General features: G+C 42.1%; 1 protein-coding gene across 1 annotated transcript; it reads right to left on the reverse strand.

The window, feature by feature from the left end:
- Positions 1–1,641: 1,641 nt before the first annotated feature.
- On the reverse strand, positions 1,642–13,586 carry mtmr9 (myotubularin related protein 9). Its single transcript, XM_037087041.1, has 11 exons — positions 13,448–13,586; positions 12,853–13,047; positions 12,007–12,115; positions 11,025–11,150; positions 10,752–10,925; positions 10,398–10,615; positions 10,098–10,259; positions 9,865–10,006; positions 9,451–9,671; positions 8,878–9,029; positions 1,642–4,383 (listed from the first exon to the last, which is right to left on the reverse strand). The coding sequence occupies exons 2-11, from the start codon at positions 13,032–13,034 to the stop codon at positions 4,220–4,222; spliced, it is 1,650 nt and encodes a 549-aa protein (XP_036942936.1). The 5' UTR covers positions 13,035–13,047; positions 13,448–13,586; the 3' UTR covers positions 1,642–4,219.
- Between the last annotated feature and the right edge of the window lie 6,815 nt (positions 13,587–20,401).

Below are 20,401 nucleotides of genomic sequence, written 5' to 3' on the forward strand. Positions count from 1 at the left end.
AAACAGCACGGATTCACGGCCTTACTATCGGGGAAATGATACCTGATTACTGTGCGATGACACAATTTTGGTTAACTTCTGTTTTCAGTGGGAGCATCTGGGAGGGGGAAAAAAAAAATCACAATTCATTATCTCTTCAAGTCTCTCCAGTTTTTTGACTGGACAGCACAAACACTGACTCTCGTCCCCCTTCCAAAAAGAGTCACGGGCTGTGATGAAGTGACTGTCTGCAATCATTAAACTGAACTTGAAGAGGGACGTGATCCAGTTGTACCGCAAACCAAAAACACCTGCTTCCGACGAAACACCTCAGCACGAGCACACGCAGTCCTCGGTTGAGAGGCAGTCGAAGGCATCCTGTGCGTTAAGTAACATAAGGCTCTCAGCCATGAAATCAGAGCAGCAACAAGGCCACATCAATATGGAGAAGACTGATGGCTGGACGGTTGCACTGTAAACACTGGCAGCAGTCACATGCCTCCGTGCAGCAGCTGATTCCTGGCTATTTATTCCCCCAGTCATCATCAGATGATACTTTCCTCACAGGCAAGGCAACATGTTTTATGGTAGCTGTTTACTAATCCTTAGACAAGCCATATGGGGACAAGGTATGAGAAGATTGTAATCTGTCACCTGCCTTTGAAGTGGAAAAGAAAATGTTCCTCTGTCAGTGGGCAGGGACAGACGTGACCAGGGTCTCAGGGCAGAGGAAACACTAACACTGATATCATGATATAAAGTTGTGAGGGCGAGCGTTTTGCATATCTGGCGGATTAGATGCTAAATGCTTCCCTTTGTTTACCAGCTAATCTCTAACTTCGTCTGTTTGCTTTTGGCGCTGGAGGGCAGCATGTGTTTTTACTGTTCTGCAGAAAAACATCTGCCTGCTGTGACCACGAACTGGGCCGATGAGAGCTGTGAGACTCAATCAAAAAACAATAGTAGTGGGCCGTAAAAGCAAAAACAATGAGCTGAAAGATGCAGATACAGGTGATTATTCTCTGCTGGTCCATCCCTACAAGCCTTTCACAGGTTTCTAATGCATTTTTTTTATATATAAGCAGGATTTAGCCCAGGTTTAATATTTAGTGTGATTATGTTAACGCCTCATTTGCACACGGCTCTTTGCACGTATGGGAGTCAACCGGGAGTCCATTCATTCCCAGAGGAGCTTCCGCAAATCTCTTAGTCGGATGATCTGTCGGACTGTGTGCAGTGTGTCACACAAATGTAGCATTAAAAAAATTGGTTTTCTGACTAATGGATGTAATACAGACCTACTTGTACATCTTTTCAAGTGAAAGGAGACAGTATATTTAGCTGCTAGTCGCTGAACACGCACAGGGGGGTTCATATGCCTTTAAACTAAATATTTCACAAAACTGACCACACACAATAACCTGTTGCGTCAAAGCTGCTGTAAGCATTGACGTTGTTTGAACTGACTTCCTGTCCCCTCTCTTCTCTCTACTTTATCACACTTGCACATCTCCTTTCCGTTTCTCGAGGCAGCTCTTTCTGCCTCTTTCGTTTCTTCGAGCACTTTTGACATAAGCCGTCACCGGGTGTGCTGGAATTGGTATTTTTCCCCTGTTGGTGTAAGAACACGGACCTCCATGATGATAAACAAACTCAAACATGTGTTGTGCTTAAATTTTTAATGGCTTGAAAACTTAAAAAAAAACAAAAACATTCAATCTTTTGGACAATAATAATCTTACAGACAATCTGATCATAAAAAATAAAAGAACTGAAATGTTTACTTTGAACTCCTCAGCTGTAAGGCATTGCACGAAGCTGATAAGCACAACAGACAAATGCGGCGTTTCGTCCACAGTGCTGATAATCATTTTTAGAGTTTTGCTGACTTTGACGAAGCAATGATCATTAAAGACATTATGCACAATGCAAGCGTAGGAAGTTTGTACAGTTGAAAATCACGCCGTTACCTTGATTGGACTCGTTGTTCCATTCATGCACGCGCAAAAGCAACGGCAGGAACGGCGTCTTGTTTTGGCAAAAGTAAAAATTGTATACACTGCAGCGATAACGACCTATCCCCTTTATAAAGCAGGTTAATGTAGTGACTGTAATCGGTTCAGCTTAGTGTGGTTATTACATCATCTGTGAAGCAAAAAAGTTTGAAGATGACACTGAAACAAGCAGAGAAGTGCATGTTTTACATACTGACGAAACAAAGAAAACTGGCCCAGGATGAACAGTGGATTCAATTTTTTTTACCCCAGAATGGCCTTTTTTAAAGTGCAGCATGAAGCTCTCTTCTAATATTAATCTAATGGAAAGCTGCCTTCACCTATGGACAGCATTGAAAGACGAGCTGTAATGTCACCATGTTCAGAGAATTCAGGTCATGTTGTTCTACACGTGTTCCCCTAGCTCTTAGTGACAAGTGCAATTAAGAAACATGTTTCATGTGGTTCGACTGGTCCTGGACTTGGGTTGGGTCGGCGTCAGCGTCCCCTGAACACACAGTCCTTGTCACCTGAACGTAAGCCTGATAGTCTGAACCTACATTAGTTAGTTTATTAGCTTGTCTTCAAGTTGAATATGAATACATTTATTGTCTAATATGGCTTCAGCGGGCGAGTGAGACTTACAATTAGCGGAGTATGTGACTGATATCGTATATGCCTTTCACACAAAGTGCGTTAGTTCTCTATTCTTGACTATAAATCAGAGGATAAGCGATTTGTTTGATATATGTACTTCAACACGACAATCATAATATAACTTTAATTTCCAAAATATAAATTGGTCTTTAAAGCGATAATCTCAAACTAACATTTTCACCTGTTAAGAAGACAAACCTATGTGTTAAACTCTGTCAAGTCTTGCTCACCGTCATACGACCAACATGGCTTCCGTTACTGTGGCAACAAGACCCCCATCACCCCCCTTTTTTTCTGTATCATACACCCAAAACATATTCGACTAGTTTGCTATTGTAACATAAAGATACTACCGACGAAGCAAGCTGATGAACACTTTATAACACTGTGTTAAATAAGTCTCTGTCCATGCCTCCTGCGATGCTGCTTACTGTAATGTCAAGTAATGATTTCACAGACACACACAAATCAGGATATTTTGGTCAGATCCTTATTAAATAAGCCTCCCAGTCTTCTCATTGTACAGTACAGCGGGTGCTGACCTAGGCTACCTACGCTTATTATATCATCTCAACGTGCACCACAGTCACATGCTGCCTTATAGCACCCTATATGTTGCCATAGTTACTCCGCAGTGCTTCAGTGGCATATACATTCAGCGGGATGTTTGGTGAAAATGTGTACCCTGTAGTAAATCAACCAACATTCCCTCCTGAACAAGATTAATGCCCACAGACATGAAAAAGAAATATCATAGAAGTCTGCAGCCACACATCACTCGCCGAATTTCATAGATATCTGTGTATGTAAATGAGAGTCAGCAGGTGTGTGTGTGAGGCGCGGGGTGTTTGGCGAGGCTTTAGCAACTGTGAAATCAGTCGACGGGCCGAAGCATCGTTTAAGGAAATGAGCAGCTGTTTCTGTACACAGAGGTCTGCATGCGTATTAGAGTGAGGTTGCAAGTTCTGATTTGATCCGATGATTATCTTTTTTTTATTCATCAGTCAGGAATGTCCAAACATAGCCCATTTAAATTTCTCACCAACAGTCCAAAAACTCAAGGAATCAAATTTACGTTTTATGACGACGAAAAGTGGCGATTTCTCACATTTTTGGAATCCAAACTGTTGCCAGTTATTTTATTATGAGGTGACGAGTGTTTGGCTTTTATCAGTGCTCTGAGAGATATCTGGCTGTCTTCTCTTCTGTTTTTTTTTGGTTTCGGAATCTTTCACTCCTGCCTTGTTTAAATGACACAAAGTGTTAAAATGTCAACATTTTTCGTTTTGTATGTAAGGTGGGAGAGCACTCTGTCAGTCCATGAATGCAAAGTCAAAGAGAGGTCGGCCATTCCAGTTCAATTTTCATCGGTCCAGCAAACCAAAACGTAACAACAATCAAGTACAAAATCCAAAATTATAACTGGATTTTATCTTTTCAGACAAGAAAAGAATATTTAGACCTAATCGAGGCCTAAAAGCGGATCGACTGACAGCACTCCCCCTTTTTTCCTCTCTCTCTCTTTCAATCTCCCTCTCTCTCTCTCTTTCTTTCTCTCTCTCTACCTCTCCCTCTCTCTCCCTCTCTCTCTATGGCGTCTGCAGCAGAGGGTCTTCAGTTTCCAGCTGGGCCAGCTGCCTGCGCAGGCTGTTTACTTTGTTCTGCAGCTCCTTGTTGTACTCAATTATGTGAACCATTTCCTCGTAGGCCTCGTCCAAACACCTGGAGGAACGGTTCCAGCGAAGGAACACGCCTGTAATAGAAAAGGAGGTGGGCACTTATTCAGTAATCTAGAAAGAATAACACCTATTACAAGGAAGTGGTTTCCCTTATTACTGTTAAACTCTAATTAGAGTGTACAGCCCTGCTAGAGGCTCAGCTGCACTTTGAGTCAAATGTCAGCATGCACAATTGTTCAAAGTCACAGAACTAACATGCAAATGTTTAGCAGGTACAAAATTTCCCACATTCAGCAGCACAGTTAGGCATGTTTGCAAACTAACATTTGCTAACCAGCATTAAACACAGAGAATATAAAAGAATAGGAGTGTTATGATTCTCCAAATCCATGATTCAATTGGACTTTCCAGTTGTGTTAAGCACTGGCAGCGGTGCATTTGTTAGACCAACACCTGTATTTGTGATCAGCTGGCAGTTGCATTTACAACATCTTGTTTAAAAAGATCCTGGTGGGTTTTTGCAGGTTTTAGGCAAGTTAAAATAATATTCACCAAAAATAATCCAGAGTTCAACAAAACCATCACCTTTCAGTGATTCAACATCAAATTTAAAAAAAAAGACTTCAAAAAATTGAGTTTGTTACAAAGTCCATTCTCTCAAATCTGTCCAAAGGTAAACCCTCCGCTCAAACAAATCAATAAAGGATCTCTGAAAAAGAAAATAAACCCAACATCTCCAACAATCACTGATAACGCCTCAGAATTCAATGATCCAAAATCCGGATTAAGATGACCCTGTTGGCTTTTGTCATAAACCAAGGCTATTGGAGTTCAACCTGGTGGGAACATGACAGCCTGTACTAAGGGGAACATGAAGCGAACATGGATGGCAATCCATTCTATAATTGTTGAGATACTTAACTCATAACCACAAATGTCAACCTCAAGGTGTCACAAGAGGAGAACCGAAGCCATTAGAATTCATCATCACGAATGCTACCAGAGTAAGAATGTGCATCTTGCATGCTTGAGAAAATAAGGAGCTTTTGTCTGACACATAAAGGGGTATTCAAGTATATGAAATTGTAAAAAGAAAACTTGTTTCCTGCCTCAATTGTCTAATTAAGGTAGAAAAGAACAGTAGGAATGGAATAACTGAGTTTCCTGAGAGCAATAAACAAAGATTCTTGAGGCCGAATGTGACGCCAGTGTGTTGAAAGTCAAACCAGTGACTGTGTGCAGATGCCAACCTTTCAATTGCTCTCTGATGGTGGGTGGGGGATTTTGGAAGATGACCCCGTGAGACTGATACTCTGGAAACTCAAGTATGTCCACAGAGTTGTGCTGGATGACAGGAACAAACTAATAGGGTCAGTCATTATGAAAGTAAGTTTGGCGCAACATGGATTAACTCATCGACTCATTATTGAGGTTGCAGTTATTTTATATTGTTGCTTATCTTCATTTGGGTAGATGATTTCAGGTTTGCTGCACTACAGTAAATTGATAGGAAATATACTTTAAATTGATGTTAGAATAACATACTCAACTTTTGTGCCTCAAACTTAGAAATAGTGGACTACAGCCGTTCTAGTTTACCTGGTTAGTAGGATCAAAATACTTTTCAGTATGGAACACATTTTATGAAATTGGGAGCAAGAGATGGTGTCTGACTGTGTCCCTATTTGACAGGATTTTAGCATCTTTGTCCCTGGATAACACAGTAAATACTAGGTATTAATCTTAAAGGCATACTGTGCATGATGTGTCAGTTGTAAACATACCAAATTAAGAGTTAAGATGAAATCAATAAGACACAAAATTTAGTGACACAGAATCTGAGAAAACTTTTTTAGACCTTTGTAGACGTCTTTGTTCCCTGAGGCCACAATTCCACCACCTGGCTACTGATTGTACCTGGTTACTTTCCTCTCCTACAGTCAAATATAACATATATACAAGTGCCTGATGCTCTAAACTCAGAGCATGTGTTCCCTCCAAAGTGTGCTTAGCTGAAGTAATTTAGTATCTTTATTTATTGTGAACATAGAGAAAGTGAAACATTAAGTGCTGCTCTGTGTTTTGCTCCTCTGTAATCTATCCCCTCCACTAGCTGCTAGCTCTCTTTGCCAAACATACTTGTGATCATTGGTTGCTGACAGCTGACTAGCTCAACGCAGATTTGCAGGGCCCTCTTGGTTTTAACCAGCACAACGTACGCAACAATACCTGCCTGTGACTGACGGATTAAATGGACCGGTACTGCAGGAACATTTAAAAATCTTCACATTTTTAATTTCCTGAGTCACCACACAGCGAATATAACGAGTGCTGACACAGCACTGTGAAGAGACATAGCAATGGTAGCAGCATAAGAAGACACGCTCCATTATGGTCAGCGACACATAGTCAGTAGTCAGTTCAGTTAACTTCTTAAGTGACAGTCTGTTCTGCTTAAGCAGATTAAATACGCTGTTAGTCTTGTAGTACTGTGGCATTTTAGCTGAGCATAGAAAAACTGTCGAGCACGTTCACATGCTCGGCTCTTCTGACTTTTATAGAGACGACCAAACAAAGTATTCAGGTGAGACAACAGTTCATAATGATAGGTGGCTGACTAATCGGAGAGCAACAATTGCAGCCACTGCTTATACGGATTACTATTATTATTATCACTTTCATGTGTGAACTGTTCACAAGTGTTGAGGAGTTGTAGATCAAACGCCACCACGGAGCTAAAACTTCTCCTTCTTTATCTGTCTTTTCCTGGTAAAACAGTGCAAATGTCATTGTGACTCACGACAAATGACACAGCAACATGTGTCACACCCTCTTGGTCATATTTATCTTCTAAATAACTTCTGAAGAGACCTGCCGAGTTGAAGCCTCCAGAAACATACAGATGTGGGTCTTTTCCAGTGGGATGTGCGTCATGCTATACAAAAGTGTAGCGTGGGCAGGATGTCTGTTGCATTTTGCATGCCTCAGTAGTTCTTATACAATCCACTTCATATAGAATGAGGGTGTGGTTCTGAGGCTTTAGGCAGGAGAAGAGGCCTCTTCACACGTGATCGCCTGAACCCGGTGACCCCCGATCTGTCTAGACCCCTTCCCCCATACTTCTTTTATGAATGGCGTGTGCTTTGAGCTGATGCAACATTCAAGCGTTTGAGCTCAGACGCCCCTGGAACTTCTTTTTGCAATCACTGAACCCACAATTATAGAAAGTAACCACATACATGCTAGGAAAACATGGCAAACCTAGCTCCTAGAAACACAGCCATTAGGGAACAGCCGACTCTGACTTATTTAACATATTCCTTGCATTGAATTAAATCATTTTACATTCCAAAAGACATTAAATGAATGGGAAACTTGTGCCCAGCAGGGGATAGCCATTGAATTCCAAGTAATCCTTGATTTACAATGACCATATGTCCCAAGACAACAATCGAAATAACAATGGCGAGTAGCCCTGCTTAGAAAAAGACAGCAGCCTGATGCCATCTCAAACTCATGCTGTTCCTTCGAGAGGCTGCTGAGAAATAAAACAGCAGTATGCATCCCTTTCACCCACACAGCTTTACTTAATCATCATGGAAACATCACTGTCTCGCTGCTCATGTTGTTTATCACCATTTGGTGCTCTGAAACTATAATAAGGCGGAAGAGCTGTGTAACATTCTGACATCTGCTACCAATTCATCCAAACCGATATCTCCTCGTGCAATCTAAGCTTGAAATTCAAACAGGAACTATCTGCGGCGAGTGCAAAAGCGTGCCAAAGGACTAAGATTACCGGCTACTGGTTACCTCACAGTAAACGGTCACTAGTAGGGGTCAGTGAGGATACCCTCTGTGTAGCCTATAATTAGACATGTAAGCCACACAAATCATGGAGACACCTGAGAAGCAGTGTGAGCAATCCTGAAAATACATAGATGCCGAAAGTCAAATGAGAGGACAGAAAAGACGTCATATGAGCAGAACAGCCACGTGCAGAGTTTGACCTCTTCACGTGACACCGCTCATAGGGCGGGTCATCAGAGGGGGGCGGGGTCACTACTGGGAGAGGTGAGTAAATGCTAAAAGTTGAAAATGTATATGCTTGTTATTTTATTTTCATGCTCGCCACGTTTGTACTTTAATTATTAGCAATACAATATATCATTAGTGATAGTGTTAGTACAATATAAACAGAGCATTGCTGTTGTTACGATTCACTGCACGTTTCTGTAAAAATGTCAAGTCATTTATGCATATGGGGAATGTACAAGTGGTTTACCAGGTCACTCAGTTTATCAGCAGTAAAAAAAAAATGGCGAAATCAATGGCGCCCTCTTCTGGCGACATTTCAGAGTATCTGTCCGAGCACAAATCTAATCAGGGATGACACCATGACCGATTTAAAGCGGCATACATATGGCGAAGGTTCTTCCCAGCCGTTGCTAAAAAAACTGCTTGAGGCGCTGGTAATTAAGTTAATTAGACTTGGTTTCAAGGATTATCCCAAGGATAAACAAAAAACCATGAGTCACCGTCAGCTGTATGTTTTCTATGTTTCTCACCTTCCCATAGCAGCAGACTCTGAGGGGCAACAGAGGGCCAGATCACGAGACTGTTGGCCTCAAACAGTGGGTTGGACAGACGCTCCAGTTCTTGTGGTCGATTCACCCACGACCACAGGGACACAGTCTTCTCAGGCAGAGACAGTTTGGCTCTATGGAAAAGAGCAGTTTGTCAAGGTGGTTGTGTAACCTGCACAATGACACATCCCTGGTTGTTGGCACTGGTGTTGTTGTGAATAGTCTCCTCGTTTTCCCTCAATGAAAACTTCAGAACTGACTTTGGGAAAAGTCACGTAATCCACAACTGTTTGAGTAAAGCCGCTTAGTGGCCAGTAGCTCAGGGATGTGAAGTAAAGGCCCCATGAAACGCTGTTTGCATGATGTAACTCTTAACATCAGTGTCACGAATTACCACACTGATGGCCTATATATTGCATTTTAACATTTATGAACATTGTATTGTACGGATACTGTATTTCTTTCCATTTGATAATGCAGCTCTACATGACAGTGGGTGTCACAGATGAATGTAATAAAAACATAAGGCTGGTAGACCAACCTCAGCAGGCTTACCTCTCAGCTGTACTGTTGCCCAAGAAGGTGCCGAACTGAGAAGCGTAGGCATGTTCGAAGAGCAGCACCAGGAAGCTCTCGCTGAATTCAAAGGAGCACGGAAACTGGCGAAGGATCTGCCACACGCAGTCCAAGAAGAGCAGGAAGACGGGGGCCTCCTGGCGAGGTTTGCTGTTGGAGTAGGCTGACTGAGCGCAGCGCTGGCGGAATGGGTGACCCGCCTGAGACAGAAGGTCGTAGAGGTCAGACAGGTCGCGAGGAAAGGATTCAAAGCCAAAGGGATGTGATCACATTTAAATACCAAAATTACTAACTAAAGCGCGTGCCCTTTTAAGCTTTAAATACGAAGACATTCCCTCAAATTCTCAGTCATTCATTTTATCAAAAAGACGACAAATGGTCAGACGAGCTCACCTGGAGCCACTCTCGCTCTACCAGTCCCTGGAAGCCTCTGATGGTCCTGCAGGCCGGATCAAGGATGATCTGAGCCAAGGAGGTCACCTGCAGGGTGGAGTCCGTCCCCTCTGTACCGTGAACCAGCACTGACGCTCCCTCCCTGACACACACACACACGATTACAGTTTGTCACCTGCTACTCTATGTGTCTGATTCACTACTATTCAAACAGGCAAACTTTGTTCCCTGACCTGTCGATGCACTGGGCAGCCAGGCAGGCGGTGGTAAGGATCTCCTTGACATGAGTCTGCCAGCTGGAAGCCTCTAACTTGCTTAACCAGCGGTCCATACTGTGCGACTGGTCATTACACGCCTCTACGAGCTTTATCAGACTTTCCTGGAGCACATTGGACCTGGAAACGACAGATTTGTCAGAAAGATGAAGGGAATGCCTGAATAGTTCATTTATATTGAATCACATTGCATCCAAAGTGTCTTAATGATAAAAATAAATATCAGAAAAGCCACTGAAGACCTCAGCGACCGCTCACCTTTCGATCGCCTTGTTGATCCTCCTCCACTGGGGGTAGTTAGCCTCGGACTCGAATCCTCCACCTCGGGCTTTGGCCTGCTGGGCAACATTAATAGTGCGTGTGTCGATGATGTAGCCACGCTTGCCTGGCCTCAGGGTGGCGTTGATCAGTTTCTCGTCTTCCTTACACCGTCGCCCGTTGGTGCCTGTCAGAGGCTGCCCTGCTCGCATCATCACCTGAGAGAGGAAGTGATAAAATAAACCCTCTATGCAAATAAACCTCCACCACGCTGGCTGACAGTGTTACAGTATATTATGATGGTGAGAATGTTTTGAAACAGAATCATACAGACTCCATTTCCCAGGCGCTCACCATGCCATTTTTCTTGTGGTAATAGCTGAGTACTGGAAAGCGGCCACTGTGGCGGAAGGTAGCTGCTTTCCTCAGTGTGTCATCATCAACGTCTTTGGGCACTGCCACCAGAGGGGGGTAGGATGGACACACGCCAAAGTCCTTGTTGACGTCACTTAGTCGCCATTCATCCGTCTGACAAAGGAAATGTGGACACGTTAAAAGAGGAGCGTTCAGCATGCGCACCAGACGGCTGTGAGCAAGTTGAGATTTTCTCGCTAATCATGTCCATACCATGGACTCCAAATCTTTAAAGGCGTCCTTTGGAAGAAATGAATTCCAGCCATCTTCTATGACTTCAAACATGGGCCGGTAGAAGAAAGGGTACATCAGGGAGACTGAGTCAAGTGTGGACAGAGCCTGGAGAGGCATAAAGAGAAGGTGTTTGTTAATAACATGTAGAATTTCAGATGACAGTTAGATAAAAGCTTTAACTTGTTACTTCTAGAGGTAGCTATTTCTTGGATGAGAGAAGACATGCTGGCCCACAGACTGCATTCCAACACGCTGACTGTAGGTTAGTGGGTCCATTGGTTTCGTTTTATAGTTTTATGACAGCGTGATAATTACAATATTAACTTTATAATCCAAACCATCTTTAAAACCTGGGTACAAACAGCTGAAGGTTAAGATCCCAGCTATTATTCATACTCCTTCAGCTGCTTCTAAGACTACCCATAAGAACCCATGGTGACATTCTTGTAATAAACACTATATATGTCAGAAAACCTTTAAATGTCCTATTTTAAATGTCGTAAAATGGGTCTGGGTTTTTGTGGGTCAAGCCAACAACGCAACATGGCTCTTGGCCATTGTAAAGGAATGCAGTTTAGCTCCAAGGTCTTTCTGACTTTCACTAGGATGAACTTGTCCAGTTTTTGTCTTGGAGGCAAAAAAAGTGCCGAGTTGGGCGATATAGTTGAACTTTTTACAGCAGTGAGACTGTAACTTTTTGGCTACTCCAGTCAACCCTTAAATCACACCATTCTGGGTGGCTTCTGGGGATTTGGGTGTATAACAAAGGGCAGCATAGGAGCCCCCCAGTCAAGAAAGGGAAAAAAAGATAACTGGTAACCTAAACACAAATTTAAATATTACATTCATAAAACATTCTGCAGCAATGCTACACATTTTATGGTTTGCAAAATATCCCCAGATATAATTAAGCTCTAAGATGGGTGCTCATTAGAAAACTAGGCACTTTTTTTTTTTTTACCTCGATAGAGCTGGCAATGTTGAGACACTCCTCCATACCAGGGATGTCGAGCTGGATCACTCTCAAGTCTTTGCACTTGACAATAATGCTTCCCAGAGAGCCCACAAATCTGAAAGTGAAGATTTTATTCATTTGTAAATTACAACAGGCAGAATGGCTGTCATAAGGAAGACACAAACACTCAATGCAGGATCTCTTTCCTTGCAGCAAGAACGCTCTTAATACAACATTAATACTCAAAACATTCACAATGGCAATGCTTCCATACAGAAAGCTGAACAAATCACAAGCAGTTTCATGGACACTGAAATGTATCTAATCTCACCACATACCCAAACACATTTCTCCTCACACACTTTGTCTCTGAGATTATCTCCCTTCCAAAAGTGTGCATTAAAAAAAGCAAAGGTGCAATACCAGGACAGTGCATTCATGTGCATCATTAGTTGGTTGTAATTTTCCTTTAAACCCAACATTTAATCCTCAGTGCTGCTTACAGCTCCCCACCCTTCTCAACCACACAAAATCATTTCTCAACCCGTGGGAGACACTGTAGTGTCAGCACACAGTCAGACTTCCTCCTACACCGGTTTCACATCCTCCCTCCAACTGCAAATGTAAAGCTTGAGTACGACTGAGGGGAATGGCAGTGAAGTACTGAGATCTGCTCGCATGCAATCACAGGAGAGACCACAGTCATATCACGGCATTTCACTAAACACATGTCCGGCTGGTCGGAATCTATTTTCACAACGAGATTTATAATGAGAAACCACACACTGCCAAAACAAAAGACATTTTGGTTTTAAAATACCCACAACAGTGATTGACAACAAAGCTCGTCACCTCTTCTCTATTGAGTCGATGTTTGAGTGGAGCAGCCACAGCTCCTCTGTGTTGTCCTGCCTGGAGGACAGAATCAGGTGATGACCTGTCAAACACAGCGTCCCCTCCACGGTGGGCATGAAAGGCCGATGTAGGACGACCCCGTCCACCCTGGGTGTCTTTATCAGCTCTGCGAACTCCATGACCAGACCCGACCTGAAGAAAAAACAAAGCCCAGATACAGGGGAGAGAAATCAAGAGGGTGTGGGTCTTTTTTTTTTCTCCTCACAGCATATGAACGACGCGACTGATTAGCTAACGTTAAGACAAACTAACTCAAACCCTGCTCCTCTGTTTATCAATATAGACACTGTACCGGTCGGTGTCAATTAACATGAAACCAATAAAAGCAGCATTATCTGACAGCTAGCTTATGTTAGCTTGTTTCAGGAAATGAAGTGGCTAACATTAGCTCCAAAGCTAATCGTGACAGACCGTTTAAACTGTCCGTCATTTTTATATCTGCGCCAAAACGTTGACATCATACATGCTGTAAATGTACAGAACGAACGTGTGTGTCTTTAATTCATCCCAAAATGATGTGTCATACAATTACCTGGTTATCTTTACGTTTAATTTCTTGTTGGGCGAGACTGGTACGTTCACAAAAACACACCGACTGGAAACAACGGCCCGGTGAAATTTAGTTCCCGACAATTTGCAGCGCAGATTTCACAAGTTCTTCTCGAAAAGTAAAACAAACATGTGTTTAATGCTTTCCAATTACCTTTAAAAAATAAATAATGAAGATAAATTAATCTAGAGTTGTTATATCTCCAATTAGGGGAGTCAATGGAACAGCACATGATGTGAAAATATAGTGAAGTGAAATTTGAGTGTATGTAAAATGTAGGTTTATCTCATTCATCCAAAAATAAAACCATCCACTGGACTGACATTAAAAAGCTGAAGACTTTTTGTTTATCACCTGGGTCAATTCAGAAATCTACTCCATCAAAACTAAATAGCTTATTTGTCCTATTTTATGGTAGGGTTGCCCTTTAACATTTTTAGTAGGCTACAACATAACCAGTGAGGTCACTGATAGGGATTGGAAACAGTCAGGACCTTTTACAGCCCTTATACTCATACTGAAACAGAACTGAACCCATTTTTTGTGAGGCATGAGTGAAACCACTGCACTGTCAAACATGTCAACCTAAATAAGGATTCAGGGTCTAAGTAGTACAGAAATATGTTTTTTACGCCAACCAAAGAGCTGCTTTTATTTTGGGGGGCTCCTCCATTAACCATCTCTTTATCTCTGACTGTATGGAACATCTAACAATATCCGAAAGAGACACTAGGTGGTGTCATTGAAAGATTTTTGGAGACTTGAAGGGTTTTGAAGGACTGAACAGCATGGACCCATAATTCAATTAGGAAAGTACATTCATTCATGATAAATAAATGATCGTGTTGTCTAGGTAAAGGAATGTATGTGTGTTATTCTGATAACAAACTTTTTGGTGAGTCAGGTCTCAGACTTGAACACAAACTCCTCAGACAGACAAGGTGTCTAACTCCAGATTGGTCAGTTAGACTGTCTCTACCTGGTGACAGTGACCTGAGAATCCATATTGTTTATACATTATTACCAGAGTAAAAAGCCATGGCAGATCAACATAAGTGAGGAAACAGGAATTCAAACAGCAGCCCATCCCGCCGTGGATGGCGGAGGAGCCACATGAAAAGCTGGTAGTTTCAGTAAAGTGAACAAAGAGTCCAGGAATGAAGTGAGTTCTGTGAGGGGGAGGTCAGTGGGTGGAGGCGGAGGTGGAGATGGAGGCTCCTGACACACATGAGACACGGGGGAGGTGGAGCCACATGTAAAGAAAGCTCATCGACAGTGATTCAATGCAACTAAGTTCATTTACTCAACTTGTGATCTGGGCTCAGATTGAAAGTACTTGTACTTCTCGCTGGATCCCAACAGCTGGACGATTTGCCCCATCAGCTAAACTTCGCTATCGCCACGCGAGCAAACCGATAAAGCATAAACTACAAAACCCCTGCATTTCTAAAACAACCAAGTCATTTCTCGTTTAATCTCGAGTGGAAACTGAAAGCTTTGCACACCCTTAGAATAGAGATGATGAAAAGAAAACAATTTGAGTCTAGATTGAGAGATCACAAGCTCTCCTGATAGCAGCTGGGAGTTTATTCTAAAGAGAGAGCTGGGTGTGGGAGGAAAAGAGCTGTTGCCTGAGGATTCTGTCTTCAAGTTTTTCTGGGGACAGCGAGGAGGGTCATCCTGCTGACACCCAATGGCCTCCACCGACTGGAGACTCCCTAAAGAGGTGAACACCTTTGATGAGAAGAAGAAGAGGAAGAAGAAGAGGAGCAGATGGCTTGGCGAAGGCTTGTTTGCTTTAGACGCATCTTTGTCAGGACAGTGTGTGTGTGTGTGTGTGTGTGTGTGTGTGTGTGCACTCGTGATGTATTGCAAGTCAGGGCAGTATTTGCTTCAGTTGCAGCCTGTCTGGGCTTCACAATAGATGGTTGCACTTCTACCCTTTCCAGCCCCATATCGTAGGGGAACGCCTGCGTAAAAACGCCGGGGCTCGATTGAATGTGAGTGCCGGCGTCGCTTTACAAACCAAATAACTTCCCTTCCGCTGGGGAAAAGATGCTTTGCTGTGGCTTTCTTAAAAAAAAAAGGGAGATGGGCAGATAAAAAATGGCTCTCAAAGCAAATATTCACTACACAGCAATACTCAGGAAACAATAGAGTAACACAACCTCTATGTTTTATTTAACAGGATGCTCAGACGAATGTGTTGGTGCAGGAGGGGATGATTTATTTTAGCATCTGTTGTAAAAGGCTCGGTAATAAAACGTCCACTTTCGTGGCAGCAGCTGAATGCTTAAAGAGATAACACTTGATGAAACACGCTTTGCCCCCTCTGCCTCGGAGGAATCACATTAATACACTTGTCAAACTCTAACCACATTTGTATTAAGAGAACATTCAGGGACCCGGGTGACGACTGCCAAACGCCGAACGCTCGCCCTGCGTCACACACAGACTTTCAGGTTTATCGATGAGTTCTTCGCCTTTTGGAGCGTTCGCGCGGGGACGTAACAAACACCTCCTGCCAAAATTTTAAGGGACGAACAGTTTGCACCCACACCTACACCATTACTCAGTCAGCTGGGTTTTTTTTCTTTTTTTTTTCAGTTTTTAGTGAAGACAATGTCTCATCCAACCTTCTGTTCTGCTCGGTTTGTTTGGTGTTTGTTCTGCCATGTGATGTTGTTTCGTTATTGTGGGCATGTCCAGTGAATCAGAGCAGTCTGTCACGACGGATAATGATGACTTGAACGTGGGTGCAGAGTCTAATACCAAAATATGTTGTGTAAGCTCTGTGAGACAGCTGGGGGAGGCTATTCTCGATCTGTCAAAACAATACGTTTGTCCAAAAATTTATTTTTTTTCCTCGTGGTTTTAGTTCAAATTTTCTTAGACGCCATCTTCTTCTTCTTCTTCTTCTTCTCCTCTTTCTTCTCCTTCTCCTCCTCCTTCTTCTTGCTCTTTTTCAACTAATTATTTTCTTCTCTGTCTCCTTCTCCTTCCTTTTCTTCTTCTTTTTCTTCTTTGTCTCCTTCTCCTTCTTTTTCTTCTTCCTCTTCACTTCTTTCTTCTTCTTCTTCGTCTTCCCCTTAATTTCCTTCTTCTTCCTCCTCTTCTCCGTCTTTTTCTTCGTCTTCCCCTTAATTTCCTTCTTCTTCCTCCTCTTCTCCTTCTTTTTCTTCTCCTTCCTCTGTTTTTGTAAATTTCGCTTGTTGCTTGACCAGATTCGCCCGGTCGTGTTTCTGTTGCATGAAGGGGCTTCGCAGCGACACGTTCACATTTAGCAAAGCAAGAGACGCTTTAATTATGCGGGACATTTAATTTCATGTGGAAGGACAGCAAGCCTCAAAGAGTGCGCAGCCAAAAACAGCCATGTGGATAGCCCTAGGATGAAACATTAGACACAGTCAAAGGCAAACACAAACCCTAACCCTTAAAAAAAAACATTTAGGAAATAATAGATAGATGAAGAAATAAATAAATTAGACTGGCACCTGACCAGTAAGAATTAAATCTAGCGCTGCTACAGTCATCACCTCGCTGCTCAAAGGGGAAAACAGAGAAAATATTGTAAAAGCTCCTGAAGGATTCATCGCTAATTACATTCTTTGGATTATTCATTACATGTAGCACGAGCCGCACTTGTCTTTCAGTCGTCAGTCTTTACTCGTATTTATATCTTTTCACTGCCGTGTCTCGGCTTTTTGTTATTTAGAGAGTCTGGAATTTCTTCCAAGGATCATCGTTTCTGTACCTCCGGACACCCAGAGTCTGCTAACGTAAGTGCGAGGGAGACGGAGCTTCCACATGGTCGCACAAATCAAATATTCTTATGAAACAAAATGTTGAACAAAAGGCTTTTTTAATGTGTCTTTGGTTGACCTCGTCCCAACTTGTTTGAAACATTTCCCTAATCTCATGACAAGCATGAAATAATAATAATACCAATAAGTTGAAGAGGTAAAATATTAAACATTAAAGATGCACTGTGCGGGATGTGTCAGCTGCTGTTTGTGAACACACCATTCAAAGGCAAAAAGGGAGTTGATTGTGCAGTCGAATACAGATGTTTTCTGCAAGTCTAAAGCAGCTGAATGTGTGACGCCCTGAGAAAGAGACTCAAATATGAACCATCTTTCCCCAGAAATGAATAGGAAAATATGTAAAGCAAGCAGATGGCAGGGTCTCTGCACAGCCACACTCTCCTAGTAGGGTCATATGTGACGACTCAGAGAGATTGCCACCTAGATGATCACCATATGTTAATTTTTTAGGAAAATCCTGCATAGTGTACTTTTAAAAATATTATTTACAGTACCTATCATCTCATTCTGTTTTAATCATGTTGTACAACATTTGTTTATACATTTGTCGCATTCTTTTTTGCATTACGGAGGTTTTTCTCAGCTGTTGGCGGCGAGTCAAAAGTTAGCGGCTGGTCACTGTCAGGCTTGAGGAGTAACGGAGTACATGTGACAGGATGACATCATCAAGTAACAACAAAAAAGGCGACAGTGTTCTGGAAAAGTTACAAAAAAAGTGTTAGGATTACAGATGCGTCAGTATAAAGGGGACAACTAACAGGATTAAGTGTTAAGTGAAAAGTTTTCATTTTCATTTCTTATGTCTTGTGTTTATTTGCATGTAATCCAAAAGTAATGAGGGTTACATTACTTAAATATAAAAATAAATTGTGCTACTTGGATTACATTACTGGTAGCATCTTTTAACAGGCGATCAATAAATGTATTAGGATATATTTGTAAAATAACCTCGTCAAAACTCTGGTCCCTGTCAATGTACTCGCTCATTACTAACTTATCATTACATTAAAAAACAGGACGTGTCATTATGTTGTCATCTTTTTTTGTGTTATCCGTGGATGAATGGCTACAAATCTTTCCGGCTCCCTGATTTGTACATCATATAAACTAAAAAAACCTTGTTTTCTAGAATTAGAAACCTTTTCTCTTCACTGCAATATCCACAAACACGAAAGCGAGCGTGTACAAAACCTCAGCAGCAGGAAAACCTCTTCTAAACTTGTTATTATCGTCTTCCTGCTGCTGCTTTTATTAGTTAGAGGAGTGTGAAGTGAGACATGACACGGCCTTGTCCACAAAGCATCAAGGTTTTTGCTCCACCTGAACATCGAGTACAGCTGACTGGAGGGAATCAGTGCTCCATCCACACACACACACACACACGCACACACACACACACACAGTCTGATTTGTTTAGCCTACGCCACCCTGAGCAACCTTCATCGTGATCTCTTCCTCGAGGGACCTCTGAGTTCTTCTTGCAACTCCTGCCTTGTAATCCTTAATGCTCACCCACTCTCTCTGGCTCACACACACACACACACACACACACACACACACACACACACACACACACACACACACACACACACGCATGCACGCACACACACACACACGTTGCGATTTTGCCTTTGCTTTGTTTAAAAATGACTAATGCCCGTTTGCTGCCCCTGTAAAACGATTCGTGACAAATTGGTTAAGAAAGTGCTTTATAATTTGAACGGATGTCCCGTGATTTGATTTGTTTTTATTGCTGTGAGGCCCTGGCTGCATTAAGCTGCCTACAATCTCCTGAACATTAGGAGGTGAGTGTGCATCTGGGCGAGCCGCTCAAAAGTGCCCAACAGCCCTGAGGACGTCCTGGATGTTCTGATGCATTTATGAAACCATGGACGTTCCCATCTCACTACATAAGTATCAATCAACCATGAGAGGTGCTAAACTGTCTCATTTTACAAGATGTATCTGGACCGCATAATAAAAGATTATCGTAGATTTCTGTGATGGCTTTTAATAATGACTACAGAATAATTAAATCAAGCCTAGCAGCTTTAGTTGTGCTGTGTTTACTGTAACTGTGATCACACAAAGCACGCAACAAGCGCTCTCTCTTGTACTATAAGATATATTATTACACTGGATGAAAACATGTGGTTGTTTTGACATGAAACCAGAGAAGACCTGGTCCAGTGAACCCAATCAGAATTAAGTGGGTGAATGAAAGTTCCTCTGAGCTCCATTTCCCAGGTCCAGTGGCTGATCTCTTATCCGGGCTGGACAGGACAAGACAACCTCTCCGTAATGTGTTAAAGGAGAAGCTCATGTGTTCAAAAAATGTAAATTCAGTCATTATCTACTCGCTGATGGAGAGTTGGGGGAGGTTCGTGATGTGATGTGTCATTAGTCACAAGATTGGCAGAGGTGGATATGACGATAACATCACAGTCACTCCTCTCAAAAATACATTTTGCTTACGACTGAACGCTTTTAGCAACACACAACGGAGTGATGCACGTATGAGTATGAGGCTGGAATGCACAGCTAGTTTGGAAGCCAGTTAAACTAAAGTCTAGTTAAACTTTACAAACAAAATGGATTTTCATATTTTCACAACATATTCTGGAGAAGAAGAAGAAGAAGAAGAAGAAGAGGAAGAAGAAGAAGGAGGAGGAGGAGGAGGAGGTGTTGATATTTTTGTTTCGTTTTGTTTTTACAGATAATTTAAGACATTTTGTGAAAATTTGGTAGAATCTAAAACACCAACCTTTTTATATGTCTTGAAACATGAAAACAAGTTTCAAACTGATAAATTCACAGTGAGTCAGTTTTATTCACATAGCCTTAAATCACAAATCACGTTGCCTCTGGAGGATTCGTAATCCTGTCCTCAGACCCACGATTCCACTGAGAGAGAAACTTCTACAAAAGGGTGAAAACTGAGGAAAAGGGAGAAAACTCAGGAAGAACCACAGAGGAAGGATCGCTTCCAAGTTCCGAACAAACACAACAAAATCACAGAGCATACAGATCACAGTGACAAAACATCTGATACAAGTAGATCATAAAAACTATGGAACTAGAAATGAGATGTATCTTCTATCTGAATACCAAA

Source organism: Acanthopagrus latus, chromosome 22 (genome assembly GCF_904848185.1).
Source record: "Acanthopagrus latus isolate v.2019 chromosome 22, fAcaLat1.1, whole genome shotgun sequence".
Taxonomy (NCBI): Eukaryota; Metazoa; Chordata; class Actinopteri; order Spariformes; family Sparidae; genus Acanthopagrus; species Acanthopagrus latus.

What these genes read in the sequence shown, in the direction of transcription:
- mtmr9 (XM_037087041.1), bottom strand. Translation starts at nt 13,034, where the DNA reads ATGGAGTTCGCAGAGCTGATAAAGACACCCAGGGTGGACGGGGTCGTC. An exon ending in TTAAAGATTTGGAGTCCATG is followed by an intron (nt 10,926 to 11,024) that starts GTATGGACATGA and finishes TTCCTTTGTCAG; the next exon opens with ACGGATGAATGGCGACTAAG. An exon ending in TAGAGCGAGAGTGGCTCCAG is followed by an intron (nt 9,672 to 9,864) that starts GTGAGCTCGTCT and finishes CTTCTGTCTCAG; the next exon opens with GCGGGTCACCCATTCCGCCA.